The following is a 17342-nucleotide window of genomic DNA, read 5'->3' as shown; positions in this document are numbered from 1 at the left end:
CCGATAATTACTGTTGAGAGAGTTATCCGAGCATATGAGCGGGCACGTTAATTCGCTTATTACATTTACGTAGCATTAATAACATGGAAATTGCCGTGCTAGGGTAAAATGACTCGGCGTTAAAACTTTTAATAGAAACGCCAAGATTTTTCCAAGTAAATTCCGCAGCAAGATTTGTGTGAAGCGTATAAGTTTTAGAAGTGTTCGCCAGGCAGCCATCCCGACGCGTGAATATTCATACCGGGAAATTCGTGTATGTTAAAATCGCAACCTGGATTAACGTCGTAACGCACGATCTTTTGGCACACGCATCAAAAACAATTACGCGCGCGCGCGCGTGTGTAATTGTTTTTGATGCGTGTGCCAAACAATCAATCTTAACTTGTCGAGAACGATTGGTGCAACGATTTGTATGCAATTCTGTGAATTTATACAGAATTGTTGGAGCGTTCTAAATATTGAAGTAGAATTAGTTTCTATTTTTGAGATTGCTCGAAGCTTCGGCGTTAGATTGCTAAGTTTGTCGTTAATGCAAGTTTGGGTATTCTTTCGTACGACGTGCAACTTTTAATGACGATCCGTCCCCTATCAACCGGACACCGGATGATGGACACCACTGGTCTTCTCTACCGGCATTCATGTTCACATAAACAAATTAAGCCGCCGAAAACGTCAACAGGACGGCCCTTTTCGCTCTATCATAACTGACCCGGCCAAGAATCGTGAGAAATGTTTGCGCCACGTCGCGGCATGGTCATTAACGGCCATTAAGACCCGTTCACAGCGCCGACAGAGATTAATGACGGGGTGAAATCTCTTGAAAACCGTGCCCCGTTCGCCCAATGGCCGGTATCGATCCCCGGGTCGTTGAATCTTAACTTCGATACGCACACATCCCCGCGGCGCGACGATAAGATGATTTATTTAACGTGGAACGGTTATTGCGGCGCGCGAGATGTGTTCCGTTTCCTCATCGTAACACCGGTATAGCCACTTCGGGTCATTAGACGGTGTGGGAGGGGGTAATCAGGGGGCTTCATTACTAGTCGGACGTTCGAAGGAAAAGGAGGGTAAGTGGTGCGAGTCGCGGTGTAGTCGGACGACCGCCGGCGATTACAGACCGGACTACTTGCATACTGCTCGAGACGCGAGAGATGTGATTTATGTTCGCGTGAAACTTAATGCACATATACCTTATCCCCGGACCGAGACACGATAATGCGGGAATCGAAAATGAGGGATTAACGAAACTGGCGCGCTATCTGGGACGTCTTCATAACGGCCCCGCTATTATCTTATCGCGATCGCGATCGCCTGTGCCACGTCCACGTATATATCAATGAACAACTTGATTATGAAAATCACCTCGATAAATTACCTCTCTAACGTCCGTGCCCCTGCTACTCAAGAAATACCGACACGTACAATTCTTCGCTGGCCGTAACGTAACTAACGTACCGCGCTAACGTTAAATAGAGACACTTTAATAAGGATACTGGATACCAATTTGTTGCTGGAGATCGCCTCGAAGCGCAGAGATTTAAAACGAATTTTTCCGGAATTTAATCTATTAGAGTCCGCTACGCAGACATACATGACACGTATACCCGAACAAACGAATAGGAAACGTTACGAGCGTGCACACGCGAGACGGCTGACACTTAACGAATCTCGGTGCTCATTAGCGCGGCCGTTCGTATAATTAGCGGATCCGCGAGAGGAGAGCTGTCGTGTTTGCGGTTTGCTGACACTGTCGTATAACGCGGCCGTTATTAATCTTCGCGCGCGGAGCAAACCGCGGACGTGTCCGCGGACGCTGACAAAGGACTACGCGACGAGGGACCGAACGTGTCACGTAGGAAGATTCGGCGAAGAAGGAAAATCTCTCAGGATTCCAGAAGGGACAAGGAGGGGGGAGCTAAAGTTACCTCGTTTCACGCTGTGTGATCGCGCGAGGGGTGTGTGTCCAACGCGCTTCCGGCTGCGCTGCTCGCAAACAGATGGCGAGATAATTACCCGTTGGAGGGAATTAACGGGTTAGCTGGGAGGAAAAAAAAACGAGGACCGGCCGACGACAGCCGCGAGATGTATCGCACAAGCATATCGTATTTCCACGGCAAAAAAAGAACTCCCGACTACCGCCGAGCGACGATGGGGTGTTGACCTCGTTTTTCCTTTTCTCCGCTAATACGTCCTTTATTATTACGTTAACACCGTGGTATCGACGTGTCCCACCGATATATCGACGACACCGACGAAAAGTATTGTAATTGCATTTTCTGATATTTCCAATTTATGCGATCCTTTTTTTAACATCCTTTATTGGCAGTATGGCTTGATGAAATATCGTAATTTTAATCAAGACAATTTTATATTTGCTTGTTTGCATATATGTGTGTTACAATTGATGAATAAAAGATTTTCGAAAAGAGAAAACTGTTGTATAGATATGATTCTAAAATTTTTTTCGTTAATTGTTTCAGATTTATATATATATATAATTTAGGCATTCATAAATGTATAAACAATAAAATAAAACTTCCGAGAAACTTCAGAGAAAATAAACAGATAATAGAATCACTATTCAGTTAATTCCAAACAGATTTTACTTTGAATTTTAATTCGAGACTTGATTTATAGATATATAGACAATATAAAAACATGTATCTTAATGTTAAAAAATTAGAAAGTTGCAATAAAGAATTATCTCCCTCAAGAACATTTTTGTTAAGAACAAAATTTAGACTCAAAATCAGAATACTTTGTCTCACCAATCTTTAAGTTGGTGCAGATTGATAAAGTTAACCAAATTTAATTTCTGATATCGAAGCTACAATATTTTTCTTCAGTTAAAAAAAATGCGATTTACAGAATGTAACCAAAAGTCTATATATAATTATAATATCTATGCGCGAATAAGCATAAAAAATCAGATACCGCATGCCCACTAAAATTTATGTTACGTTCTAGGTTGACGTGTTGCAGAAAACTTAGAAAGAGAGACGGACACTTACCTGTAAAAGTATGAACAACCCCTGACGCTATTGTGGGAGAAGTGCTCCGCGTTCTTCTCGTTGCCGAAGTCCTCGAGAGGATCCGACCAGAGGAGATCGCACATCGGTCCGAACGCCGGCGGCTCTTTGAACCTGTCCAGCTGAAACAGCAAGTCAACATTGATCGAATTAGCTCAAGGAATTAACTGGCAGTAACATCAGCCATCGCAAACGCAGCGTAATTTTCAGCGTAATTGTTGGCCATTGTCGGCTTTATCGGGTTCACATTGGGCTCTGGTCAGTCAGTTTGCACTGTATCCCCATTTGGAGGTTTAGTTGGTCCGTTATACATTACACGCGAACTTTATGCGGTTCTGATTGGTGCCGATTAATTGCGACGGCTTCATTCACAGTTACATCATATAATCGCGAATGAAGCCGTCGCAATTAATCGTTACGACATTATATAAAACGTTCAGATATATCGCACTCGTATGTCGTAACGTTTTGACTTCGATTTCTGGAATCGCTGTAACAGCAGACTTATATTGCCACTTTGACGACTCCTCGTGAGGTACGAGATACCTCGACGTCTAAAAGAGAGAGGTGTGAGCGATAATCTGAACTTGGAATTGAATTATAATTTGACAGCGATTTGACAGCGTCGAAACGCGTATCGAAGCGCGACAGAGTCTCGAGGGTGACAACTCCCGTTGCTGAGTTTACGTATCGCGACAGCGCCAAACAAGGTATACGTAAGCCGGATCGTCCGCAGATTGCATTAATTAGGCTAGCGAGCCTGACAACAATGCGCTCACCACGGATTTCTAAATGTCTATTGGTTGCCACTAAATCGCTAAACACTGAAATCCGATATTCAATGTTGTTAGAACGCGATGACGGAGATAGATCCTATCCACGCCGATCCTACTTGACATTTACCCGACACCACGCTACATATATATTTCCTCGAAGGAAATATACCTAACTGTTAAAAATCACACATGCGAATTTATGTAACGCTTTGAATTTTAACGAATTCAATCTTCCGAGTTAATAAACAGAAAAAGTGTGAACGAAACACGTATAGTCATATAAATTCTGTATAAATCATCGCAAAAACACGCTATATGAAACTGTCATAAACACTCAATATGTACATTGGTTTACCAATCCCGCAAAGAGATTACTTATTTAACAGAAACTGAACAGACGACGCTTTGCTCCCAAAGTCATGAAGCATTCGCAAACGCGGCGCGAATTTATTCTCGGGCCGCGCGCCGAGAATCGAGCCACTCCCCTCGAATCGATGTTAAAGGCTCGAAAACTTGAACGGCGAAGTTTCGTTCGAGGGACGAGCGAGTTTTCGAGCGGAGTGGATATCGAGAGAGCACGGTGGGAGGGGGCGGGGCGGGGGGAGGGGGGGCGCGCAAAGCAGTCTTGCCGCAACGAGAGCCCTCAAATATTTGTTTCCGTTGATCTAATCTCGCCGAGAAAAGTCCGCCCGGCGCGGCGCGATCTCGTGCCCATCAACTCGGCTGCCTTCGGAAATCGTGTTTAATGACTTCCATGAATATGAATGGCTTCGAGAGAAGAGTAGGTAGGTATTTGGCGCGACGCGAAACGTCTCGTCATCGCAAACACGGCTTCCCCTCTCCTTCTCTTTCTCCGTCTCATTTCGGGATGCAATCAACGCGGATGAAATACTGAAGACGAAGATCGCGAAATTCCGTTTACGTTATTTATAAGCTTCCTTTTTTTTTCGGTGTTTCGTTACGTCGGAATTTTGTATATGTAAAATATGTAGCTTCAGAGTTTTATTTTTCATAAAACGATATCGATTCTCAGTCTGTTTTCGCAATATTGCTGCGATCTGACCGTCAAAATTTTTGTATGGGTTTTATTAAAAAAAATTTTTTTCAACTTCCACGTGCGATCTATCTATATAAAATAATTCCGCGTGGTTCTGCACTCGCAAAAAGGAATAATCCGACGCAAAGATTAAAGCTGCTGGTTTTGGTATACGTTCATTCACTAAATATTTAGAGATAAATGATACATGGTAAAAAATATCTCTTGATGTAATAACATAAAATTTTTCCTATAAATGTTATTTACAGCGTACACTGAGAGAAATGTTGAAGAATGTTTTGTTGAAACAACCAAAATTTTGTTATTGCAACAAAATTTTGGTTGTTTCAACAAAACATTTCTCTCAGTGTAAGGGATTTGATACGCAATCAAACTTAAGTTATAAATTATAAAAAAGTTATGTTATACAATAAAACTAATGCTTGCTTTCAAATTTATCGTACACGGAGAAAATTTTATGTTAAATTTTACTATGCTGCCGCACCAACTGCGGACCATCAAGACGCCCAAGTTTAAATGCTATAGTCTTGTGTAAAATTACTATGTTCATAGCATTTAATGCTACGATCATAGCATTCAATGCTATAATAATGCTATGATTGTATCACTAAATGCTATGGACATATAGTAATTTTACACAAGCTATAGCATTTAAACTTGGGCGTCTTGATGGTCCGCAGTTGGTGCGGCAGCATAGTAAAATTTAACATAAAATTTTCTCCGTGTAGACAAGTATAAAAATGAAAAATTTAAGATATAGTAGATTTCTGAAATTAAAGTTTCGATCTTTTTCTATTTATCTACGTTTAAACAAATATTACAGAGATATTGGAAACATTAACCGATTTTCCAGTTTTTTAGAAAAACAAGAATTGGCTAACACCAAAGGAGTTACTTTGCACGATCTACAGCTTCAATAAATTTATAAAAATTAATAGAAACTTCGAATCACTTGCTCCCCTCTCTAAATGTAAGTCCCCGCGGTACTATCGACGCCATATTCCACGATTAGCCGAGCCAAAGTTGCGCGACGTGATCTTGATGCCGGCTACAAGTTTCACGTAACAGGTAGCGTAATTACGTCGAATGGGTTCGCATAAGTTCGCGACCCGTTTCCGCGTAAACATGTACAGACACGCGGGCATATTGGGCGCTTATTACGATATAATGAGCAGTTAGTGCGCGATAATGACAGCGGCGGCATTAAGTGAAGCGAGCGTATCTTATGTCTCCCTATCATGTTTACAGTGTCTATTATAATGATACGTAATAGTGTTTCATTGCCCTGCCCTCGTGTAGTCTCGCTCTGCCTTTCATACCGCATCGATCTTAAATTCCGCACCTACAGAGGGTAAATTTCTCTTGAAATGCAGCGAGATTTGATTGCAGCGCGTCTCTAAATTGAATTCGAAATACCAGAATATTCAGATATTATTCATACAATCATATAATATGAAATCAGCCTCTCGTGGGATCTTTCGAACGTATTATTCCAACAGGTATAGCAAAATATATAAGATTTCCGATTGTCTATATACATACAAATTGTCATCATTTGTCGCAATTACTTAATTTTTTATATAGTGAGAGTAAATCGTTATTCTTTATTTTCTAATATAATATAAAATCAGCTTCTCTTGGCATTTTTCGAACGTATTATTCCAACAGGTATCACAACGAAATATACGAAATTTCTCATTGTCTATATGTAAGTTGAGATCATTTGCCGCAATTACTTAATTTTTTTATATACCGAGAGCAAACGGCGAACGTTATTCTTTATTCTCTTGAAGCACGAAACAATTCGTTGATCACGCCAGTTCGTTTGAAAGAAACATTAATTAAAAATACGGGCTTCCAGGCCAAATTGCGGTCGCCGCAATGGCGCGCTCGCGGAGAAGAACGGGCGAGAGATGGAAGGCCGCGGGGGAGAGAAGCGGCGGACAGAGGAGACACGGAGGAGTGGGATTCTGGGATGAAGAAGGCGTCGTTTCGCGGCACGAAACAAACGTAATTTAACGCGACGCCCCGGCTCACTTCCTTAATGGAATGCTTTCTTTGCTCCTGAGATATATTATGCATCTGTGGATTACGGGCGAAAAAATCGCCCTTTCGCCACCTCCCTTCCTTTCTTCTTTTTTCGTCCTCCCTCCTCTCCCTCGGTCATTCGGGGAAACGTTCTGTAAATGCGCCGGAGCGTGCGATTCTTTCTCGCGCCGCGACGCTGCCACCGCCGCCGCCGCGATGCTCGCGCCGATGCCAATCGATACCTCGGACAGGCTACGCTTTGTGTCGTATATCACACAGAGTGTATCTCAACGGTATCCTTTACGCGGTTTCCACGTGGAGATCCCTTTCAATCGTGCGGCCCCTCCCGCCCACGTCCCCCTCGTTTTCGCTCTTTCTCTCTCTCTCGCGCGATGACGCGTATTTAATCGTGTTTGCCCCTTTATCCGCCGCTACCCGCGTAATCCGCGATTTATAATAATCTGTGAAAAAACACGTCGCAAAGATCAAAGATAAACGCGTCCCAGCGCGGGGAGCTCGTCTCGTTTTGCCGCTGTTGGCCCAGAAAGAAAGGGAGCGCATGAAATACACGGAAAGCAGACAGAAAACTCGGAACGTATGAGAGGTCGAACGTAAAAGCTGCAAAAAACGGCCCGCGGCTTTTCGGCCCGTGTATGCGTGGAAGTTCTGCCCGAAATCATTAATCCCGCCGTTAATGCTTTTCTTATTCGTGAAAGATTTTTTCGGTAAATATTCGTAGTTTATCTTTTCTCGGCAAAGAAGTTTTGTTGGACGAAATCGTTTCTAATCGTCGAACTTAAGTCTCCGGATTAAACACGCTTAAAATAAAGTACTTCGAGAATCGGGAAGAGGACGAGGGACACAGTAACGAGACAGCAAAAGGTTCCACCTTGAATGCGCTCCAATTAACTAAAACGCCCCTAATCTGCGTATCCCCCTTCCAAGAAAGATCGCGGACGTTTATTTCGAGGATGATCTCAGGGCGCGGCTGAGCTAAGGAACATAAACTCCGCCCCGTGATTTTCGATCCGGCACACGCGAAGGACTGGATGCCCGCGATAATGCGATTACGCGATTACGCGTGATTGTGCGCGTATCTCGTCAGGAGTCTCTCCCTTGGAGCGACACTCGGAGTACTTTGGGGCGTAATCGCCGTATCCCGGGAGCTCCCGAAAGTTTCTCCAAGTTTGGCTCGTTAGTCATGTGCGCGGGAATAATCCGGGCGCTGATAGCGGAAGACGCGTCTCGCGGGCGCTTGTCATTGAGAATTTTCAGCAAATTGCGCTGGCCCTTTGTGCGCTGCCGAAGAAAAACTCTCTCTCTCTCGCGGCGAGGAAACGAGCAATTGTCGCCTTTGTGCGAAGTTTCGGCGCACAAAGGTGACGGTCGCGACGAATGAAAAAAGAAAGAAGAAAGAGAAGCGGGAGGAACAGAAAAGAGCATAGAATAATGCATTAATTTGGTCCATTCAGGCTTGCGAACTGCGAACGGGGTTAATGAAGTCGTCAGGTCGTCACGCGCGGTTGTTATACTAATTAACGGAAATAATTAGCGGTCGTGATCCGGGCGCGCGCAGGTCGGGCGGTTCAACGTTTTCTGATGAAGCGCGCTTTTCTCGCGGGGAAGACAATAGCGAGCGTTCGCGGAACGAGAAGAACCGTTCAATCGTCGTTAAAGGCCGAAATGAATTCGTGTTAAAGTGTGAAAACGTCGGCCTGCTCGGGGCGTTTATTTCGCACGCCACCGCGCGTGCAATCCGTCTGTTTCAATTGGCAGTCGAGGGATTGCGAACTAAAACGTTTTATGCATCACTTCGCCACGGCACAAAAACACATAACGATGTTCTATTTATCCGACGTATAAATAAAAACTTTGTAAAATCGATCTAGAGAGAAATAAAGGAGTTGAAAAATGTTCGGAGACTTCTCAAGGAAATATTTTCGACGTCAGTTTTGTCATTCGATGCGCTCGAAGCATCATCCGCGAAGTATCACGTTCGCAATTTAATTCGCGCAGCTACGATATAAAACACCCAAAGTGGAGTTAACAATGCATAATTAAAACGACAAGTTCGCCAACAAGTCCGATCCCGGGACGGATCGCCTTACGGCGGATTATATAAAACTTCGCCCGTCCAGACGTTGATCCCACTACTGCGAGATGGATCCGGCTCCGCCAGCCAAACACCGAGGGGCTTAGCGGTTCGGTTTTTGCGACCGTTACGGCGTGTAGATACGGCGAGAAAGGAATTACGAGAAGCCGCCGTGTAGTTCGGCGATGTCATTTGGTATTCATATCGCTATACCGATGCTCGCAAAACACGCCTTTATACGCCGGGACACACGGAATAATGTATAACAGAGAAGAGAGAGAGGGAGAGAGGAAGGAAAAGTATCTATTGCATACTGCATGTTTCGCATCTCTTTGCTCGCCGAGAGCGACTAAATATTGCAATATTATAAATTAACATGCTCCATAATATGGATTACGTAACGCAACAAATAAAATAAAAGCAAAAAATTAAAACAAAAAAGATTACTTATATTTTATTATATTATTTATACGAGCGAAATATTAATATGCATTCTCGCTGCCTGATATATTGAAACATTGCGTAATCCAAGAAATCAAAAACGTATCTGAAATGATAAACATGAGAAATGACGTCAAACGCTTAAAAATTCTTGTAAAAATAAAAACAAAAGCTGTCCGTAAGCATTTGTCCTTGCAATTACCGACTTCCGATCGTTTTCCGATTTCGGGAAACCGGAGGAGTTGGCGAAAGCGCTCGTAATAGCGCGACTAAATCGCGATAAATGAATCGGAGGAAGGAGCGAAGATTTCTTCGGTTTCACTTCGATTTTCTTCCACGCTCCCTTTCGCCCTTCCTCTGTTGTATCTACAGTCTCGTTTTCCGCGATTGTTCACGTCGGAAAAGAAGCGGGGCGATCATGGGACAAGGACGGGCAAGAAGTGGGTTAACTATCGCGCGATCTCCCTCGAGAAATAGCCTGTAATCTGGAAGAGTACAGCTCTCCTCCACTTACTCCTTTCTTCAATGTCCGTTTTTGTTTCTCAGGACGCTTTGAAATTATTTGGAGATCCTACTGCGTTAAATCATTCTGCAGAAAGTATAAATAAAAATCTATGAAACGCTCGAGATAATTTTTTATGTCAATGTGGAAAGATATTTGTTTTGCACTTGCATTAGTATCAACAATGGCATTTACAGTAGTATTAACGAAATAGGATTCCTAAAATCTTACATCATTGGACACGTTTCCACGTTTCTAAAAGACATCACCTTTTTCTCGGTTTCCGGGGATTTCGGTAATGTCTGCGGAATCGGAAACGATCGTTAGAGGATTGGTGCAATGACGCTCGTTGCACGACGGCCTTTTGTTCTTTCTATTTGTCGCGCCGATTCTTTTCAAGTAGAAATGGGGGCGGGAAAAAGGGAAACCTTGAAAAATTATTAATTGCCAGATATGTCACTCACCTACGTTCGATCACGGCGGTTTTTTCAATGCGAAAGCATGTCACGAGGGCTCGTTTACGTCCGTCGCGATCGGAGCAGCGAGCGAAATCGCGAATACTTGCCGTCTCGCGGAAGTAAACAAGTATATACTCGTGTCAGTTTTTAAATATTTATGGAACGTAGTTTGTGGAACGATTTGTATCTCACAACCTACATGTGCGTGCGCGCTATATGCGTGAATAGCTTCGTGTTTATCTACTGGGACCCGTAAGATGAATAGCAGAAAATTATGCAGGTTCGGATTTCTATAAACATGATCTACAATTTTATAATCCGACGGCAGCGATGCGGGATGAAACCGTCTGATATGTGATATTAGAAAAAATTGCAATAGTGAAGCTCTTCTGAATTTTATAGAAAATTTCTCTAAGGATAGGTATGCGCTGAAGTAACAAACGAATGATAATGATCGTCATTTTTAGCATAATACTATAAAGAAAAGAAGTTCTCTGTTGTGATTCTAAAAGCGTTGTCAGTAGCTGTAGGCACGGATATATCTTTTACGACGTGTACTCAAACTGGAGAAAAATAAAATCCGGATACTTTTTAAATAAACCTTGTGTAAGCTAAAGATTTTATGCTGTTCTTTATTTTTACTAAAAAAGTTAGATTGCTTGAAAATTTAGGATAAACTTCTGAGAACCAACTCGATTCACGTCTTATTTACGTATTCTTCGGTGAAAATATTTTGAATGATCTCAGCTCCACAATCGTGTCAATATAAAAAGATATATAATAAAAATATTTTGTAATATCACATTAATTAATGCATAAAATTTATTTGCAAATCTGTCTATATTTAGCTATGTAAATATGTAAAAAAAAACAAGAAAATATTCAATTGCTACATATGACTTTATTCGAACATTTCATGCCTATCTTTTTCATCGATAAAAATCTATTTAAAGATGTTTATTTTTAAGTTATTCACAACATTTTCACCGAAGAATACATAAATAGAATATAAATGATTTTTGGAAGTTTATCTAGTAATTGTTTTTAAAACGTATTTTTATATATGTATATTACAATTTTCGATAATAAATCTTTCTGACGTTTCTTATTTAAAATATTTTTTGATGTAACATACCATTCCCATATTGGAAACCTGATTTCTAAATGGAATAAATATTTTGATTTATTATAGATACGTAATATTTTGATTATAGAGCGAAAAAGCATTCTAGTGGTTCATTCATTCAAATAATATAGCCCAATGGAAGATACGAGTTATCTTTGTTATCTTTTCTTCTTATACGACATTTGTGGAAATCTCTTCACATTAGAGCACTTTACCTTTACGCTACATAAATGTATTTGGCGCTTATGTATATACATACTAATTGCGTTTCTGATTAAAGTGGAAACTTTGCGGTGAGATTTTCTCAATTTCCCCCTTTTCTTCGACGAGAAGCCACCCCGAAGCAAAATGGCATGCCGGGTCGACGCGTTTCAAAATTGCCCCGGCGTTCTTCGTATCTCTCTCTCCGCCGCGGCGGGAGAGCTCTTTTTGCTCTCGCGCTATTTGTTATTATTGCTCTCGTTGAAGCGGGTTCGCGCCGCGACACGCATACACGTGCATATACACGCGCATGCGAGGCGTGCAAGGCGATTAACTTAATAGCGGCCGCGATAGCACGAGTTCGCTATTTAAAGCGGCCCCCGGAACACGATCGCATAAATCGCAAGTTTTCAGCCGATAAAATGCACGCGCCGCCCTGCACGATCCCCTATCCTCTCCCTTCCTACCCCACCCCCAATCCCATAAATTAAACGGAGCTAATGCGCCACGACCGATACGAAATTGGACGGCTTTAATGCAGATCTACGGGCTCTTGCATGATTCCAAGATTTAACGCCGATCGTTTCACGATGTTCATTTCAGCGGATCCTCTAAGTCGTTAACGATTAACTCCTCTTCGCGCTCCGATTCTCCCTGAAGAAAACGTGCAACGCGTAAAAAGTGTTTCTTCTCGCAAAATCACCGTTTTTTTTTTTTTTTTTTTTTAATAAAACGCTGTGACGAAACCACGCATGTAGGATTTTAACAATTCGCAACGCTTACGCAAACATTTACTCTCGCGATTTAACGTCTTCGAGACTAGGATGCGTGCCACTCCAAAAATACGCCTGTGATTTATTTACCGTTCTCGAGGAAGGTTAACGAACGAATATCTTAATACCTCACACTCACACTTCTCCTTTCTCGCCCCGAGACGCCGCGTGCGTGCGAGTCACGATCGAAGATTCAGTACGATTATCCGGATAGCAAGCAGCGGAAAGGAGGTTAAAGCGTCGCTGAGGAGCATTTCCAAGGTGCAGAACGCGTACGGTCACGTTTTATGGGCTCTTGCTCTCAAAGGATTCGCGATATCGTCCGACCGGGACTGTCGATTTCCATATCAAACGTCCTGAAACGTCGGCGATAATAAAATCGCGCGGAAATAAAACACGGCACTCGAAATTCCGCTCGGTGACGGGGAGATCGTCGAAGCCGCGCGATTAGAACTTATATGGATGATAAATTCTCGGGGAAACTTTGCACGGCGGGCGAGCGATATTTATTATCGTCTTTCAAGATGTTCTCCAGTACGTTGAGCGTTAGCAGTTGAACGATAATAATTGCATGATTCATTTCCTCAAGTTTATCCTGGAGGAAACTAGATTATCCTAATTGAACGCCGGAAGACAAATCTTTCCACGCGGTCCCGCGCAATCGGTTTACATCCGCGCAATATTCCTCATTATATTTCGCCCGCAGTTCTCGCGGGCAGAATCGAGGCGCGTTTCCGCTCAAGAATTTTTATTCCGGACATGTCACGCGTTGCAAATTGCCGGAATAGTCGGGAGGGATTAATCCGCGTCGTTTTACAGCGCCGCATTGTAATCGCGTGTCGTTTCTCCTAATTAAACCGGAGACGCCGACCGGGGCACCGCGAGATCCGTCGATCGTTAAGCGAGATCGCCACGTTCTTTCATTCGTTCCGGATCTCCCCGTTTCTCTCTCTCTTTCTCTCTCTTTCATTCGAGTCCGGCCGCTATCTCTCGAAACGCCGTGTATCTTTACGAGGGTAGTATCTCGGACGTAAAAGCGGAACGCCCCGAAACGAGACGAGAGATCCCGGGCAGCTGCGCGTCGAGAAAACTCAACGGGATGCTCGCCTGGCGAGCGGGCGAGATCCACGGGCTTCGATAATATGAAAATAGCGTGAATTTTTACGAGCGCGACGAAATACGAAACTGCACCATCGCTTCCCGTCGTCTTTTTCTTTCTCTCTCTCTCTCTCTCTCTCTCTCTCTCTCTCTCGGACGTGTCGGACGGCGAAGCCGGGATGTCGATAGCTGGGGAAATACGAGGTGTCACTCGAAAATTTCGATTGCCAGCGTGAAACGCGATACGCGAAACGTGGGGGAGACGCGGGAGCTCTCGGACGGAACGCACGCGCGACACGAGAGTTCAAGAAATCTCAAGAAAGAAGCAAATCTGTTTCCCGTTTATCGTCGCTTTGACGCTGCGCGATATGACAGGCATGATCGCCGAGTCGATAGAATTATTTACCTAGCGACAATTTTCGCAGAATAAATATGGCGAGTAGAATCTATATCCATCGGATATTTAACGCACGATCAAACACGTGTGTGCATTGGCGTACAAGAATAAAATAATGCCGGCAATAACGTTGAGCGGCAGTTAGACATCGTTGACAATTCTGTCGATGATCGATCCTTGTCGGCGCGACGAAAGTCGCGTTGGCATATAATTACAACGATAAAGAGAGCGCTCCGAAAGCGCTGGAAAATAATTGCAGCCGCTTTCGCCTTGAAACGCGCGTCCAGACGATCGCGCGTTTGCACCCCGGCTATATTTAACGCGTCCCATTCCGCATACGCGAGCGGATACCTATTTTATCGTTTATCTGCGGGAATCGGGACGCGAATACGAGTACGACGATCGCTAGAAACGGCGAGACGAGAGTGCTCGAGGCTCGAGGCGCGAGAGCTGCTCGCGGACGCGCGCGTGTGATCGGGAGAACGCGTGCACCGCACGCACGCCCGTGTGTGCCGCACGCAATGCGGGAAGGTAAAAGGCGTAGGTGGATGGATCGATAGAGCAGGTGGCAGCACGTCGGTGCTCTCCCTGGTTCGCTTCCGGCGCGGCGGAGTGTCATTGGACTCTCCGCCGATCGAACGATTGGCCTCGGCACGAGATTACGAGAAATAATATCAAGGCTAATTCACCCGAAGGAAGTGGGTGCGAGGAGTAAACGCAATTATCAACGATCGCGCCTCATTAAGACGCGCGGCGCGTCGTCCCAGATGGTTTTCGTGACTCTCGGCCTCCCCCGACGAAAGTTCGCGAAAAGTCAAATAGCGAAAAAGCGATCTCGACAAGTTTAAATTGATTGAACATTGTCGAAAGATACTTTGAAGTTTTCCGCGAAAATTATCCGGGAAAAGTTTCGATCGGAGATATACTGGGAGGTATCGCGAGAAATAAATATCGATGAGAAGCTTTCAAAGCTCCTCTTATCTCGAAAGCGCTTATATTTTAATGTGAAATGTTAATTTTGTACAATAACGTAACTTCGCAGTCACGGATTCGCTTAAATTTTAATACAGTATATTAAAATGTTCAAGGAGATCGTGGACACGAGCACGCGGTGAGACCGGAGCGCGTAAAGAATTTACTTACTTTGCGAATGTCTTCTAAATTGTGAATTTCCGGCGACAGGCCGCCGTGTACGCAAAGGAACTGTTGGTTCATGAGGGCGGCGAGCGGCAAACAGTCGAAGGCATCCATGCACGCGTCGTACACCCTCTCGGAGTATTTTATTTTACCTGAAAGCAGAAAGAGGAAAAAGATCCAAGGTTAAAATAACAGATTAGCACTTCATTCTGCGTTACGAATGGATTTTGGTTCCTATCAGTGTTACGACGACCGTATATACAATTGTGTCGAGGAAGCTGCTTATTTCGGCCACCTTTATGCGGGCGCGCTTTCAGACGGGAACACGGAGATCGGGAGCCGACACGTCTAATCCGCCGTTGGACGAAAAGACCGGAGATGGAGAGGGGAATAAAGGCGACGCGAGAGAGTCGTGAGGGAAAACCCTGAGACAAGCGAGATGAAACACGCATAGTCGGCCATGGACCGTTCCGTGAACGAGCCGTAAAAAGGACGGCGGAGAGCTCTATTTTACGTCGCGCTGCCGCAGTCCTCGCAGAATAATGGATACTCTCCAGGAGTTACGAAGGACTCGCGCCGCCTGGTCGTCCACGCCTGTTCTGTGTTCCTCGAAATTTCGCAGCGCATCTCTCTCCTCGCGCGGCTCTCCTCTCGCCGTGTCCCACCGAGTGCAGCCGACAGCCTGCTGCCCGGCTCGCGCGAGCGATAAACCGCTCTGCCCGCAAATAAGCCGGGGCGGTTGGGTAATTGTTTGTCTCATTTCTAGGGGTAAAACGGACCGATCCTACGGTACGGGTAAACCCCGTGTTTTCTCTTTCTTCCTCTTTTTTCTTTCGATTCCAAGTTCTGATTACTTTTATAACTAACTCGTATGACGCTGCTTCACATGAAAATTGTAAAACTTTAACTCTCAGAAGGATTTCGTCAGAAGATCCTCTCGAGCCGTCGCTCTCTGTTTCTGACACGTTTCTTGTTAAGCGTAACCTCGGAAATTGACGTGAAACAACTTGTATTTACTACGTAGACGGAAGGATCGTCGTATCGCCGTGTTCGAGGTGACGCACAAAAAGGATTTCCTACCAATAAAGCGGAGTAATCTCGGCAGGATAGAGATTTGTCGGCGCTGGAAGCTAAACGGATCGTCGCCCGAGGTTGCCGCTCGAGGACCTTCACGGAGATCTCGCAAATGAATGACCCGGCTGGCGGACGTGGGTGCCTCTTTGGGGTTACGGATTGAAGTATTGCGAGGCAGGCCGTCCGTAATATCGCGTCCAAGGACGCGCTCGGGGGCGAAGCTCTCATGTCTCGAGATTATTAAACGAGAGAGAGATAAAGAAAGACGTACCATTGAGATGTCTAGAAAAAAACTCGCCGAGTACAGTATCATAATTAAGTCGACAAGACAGATAATAAGAGAAGCAAAATTAGTTACAAATAATATAAAAATTCGATTAATTGAGGACGATTAAAAGGAGTCCCAAATAAATAATTTAACCAGAGATTGTCGAACAGAACTCTCGCTGCCTACCTATAACTAGAAGATATATAAATAGAAAATATATATTGTAACCCATTCGTATGCAACGACAACTGATTTCCGCAGGGAGCATTTTGTTTTATACCCGTGACCATTAACGCGGAACACACCCCGCGCGCCGCGACAAAAATGACGATTTTGGCGAAATCGCCGGCGAATTAAATGCGCATCCGCTCTCGTCGTCCACCGCGTTCGTGGACAAACGATCGTTTTTGGCAACGAGGTCCATTTCGAAACGACACCGCGCCGCGACGATCTTGGCGCGCGGCCATCGCGTCCCGGCTTTCTTGCATGCGAAAAGCGCGCGAGCGACAAGATCGCTCGGAATAATGCGTTTCTCGAGCTCGAGCTCCGGCATGCGACCTTCAGGAAGCGCGATCGTTAGTTTCCAGCGTCGCGAAAGGGTATTGCGAAAGGGAGTCAGAAGAAGCGCGGATGCAATAGAGATAGACAATCGCATAATAACGCGCTCCTGATGAACAAAGAAGCACGAAATAAGGACCGTATTCATATAGATTACAATTAAATATAAAGAATATATAATAAAATATAATATTTTAGTATTAGAAATATAATTCTAAATAATTTTGCAAAGGCAGAAGCTTTTTGAAATTCGCAGCTTTATTTATTCTAAGATTTCCATACGAGATCGGGGAGCCGCATCACCCGTATATTACGCTAGACACG

The 17342-nt window shown here is 44.2% G+C and overlaps 1 protein-coding gene across 7 annotated transcripts in view; it reads right to left on the bottom strand.

Moving 5' to 3' along the window:
• LOC139820439 (serine/threonine-protein phosphatase 2B catalytic subunit 2) overlaps positions 1-17342 on the bottom strand; it is an 83245-nt gene that overhangs the window by 28020 nt on the left and 37883 nt on the right. For all 7 annotated transcript variants that reach the window (XM_071790712.1, XM_071790713.1, XM_071790714.1 and 4 more), the window contains exons 5-6: positions 15125-15270; positions 3015-3154 (exon numbers count right to left, since the gene is read on the bottom strand). In XM_071790712.1, the coding sequence (XP_071646813.1) occupies positions 3015-3154; positions 15125-15270 (286 nt within the window). The remainder of the gene's footprint in view (positions 1-3014; positions 3155-15124; positions 15271-17342) is intronic.

This window comes from Temnothorax longispinosus, chromosome 10 (assembly GCF_030848805.1).
Source record: "Temnothorax longispinosus isolate EJ_2023e chromosome 10, Tlon_JGU_v1, whole genome shotgun sequence".
Lineage (NCBI taxonomy): Eukaryota > Metazoa > Arthropoda > Insecta > Hymenoptera > Formicidae > Temnothorax > Temnothorax longispinosus.
Note: the sequence above shows the minus strand (reverse complement) of the source record. Positions and strands in the feature narration are given on the sequence as shown.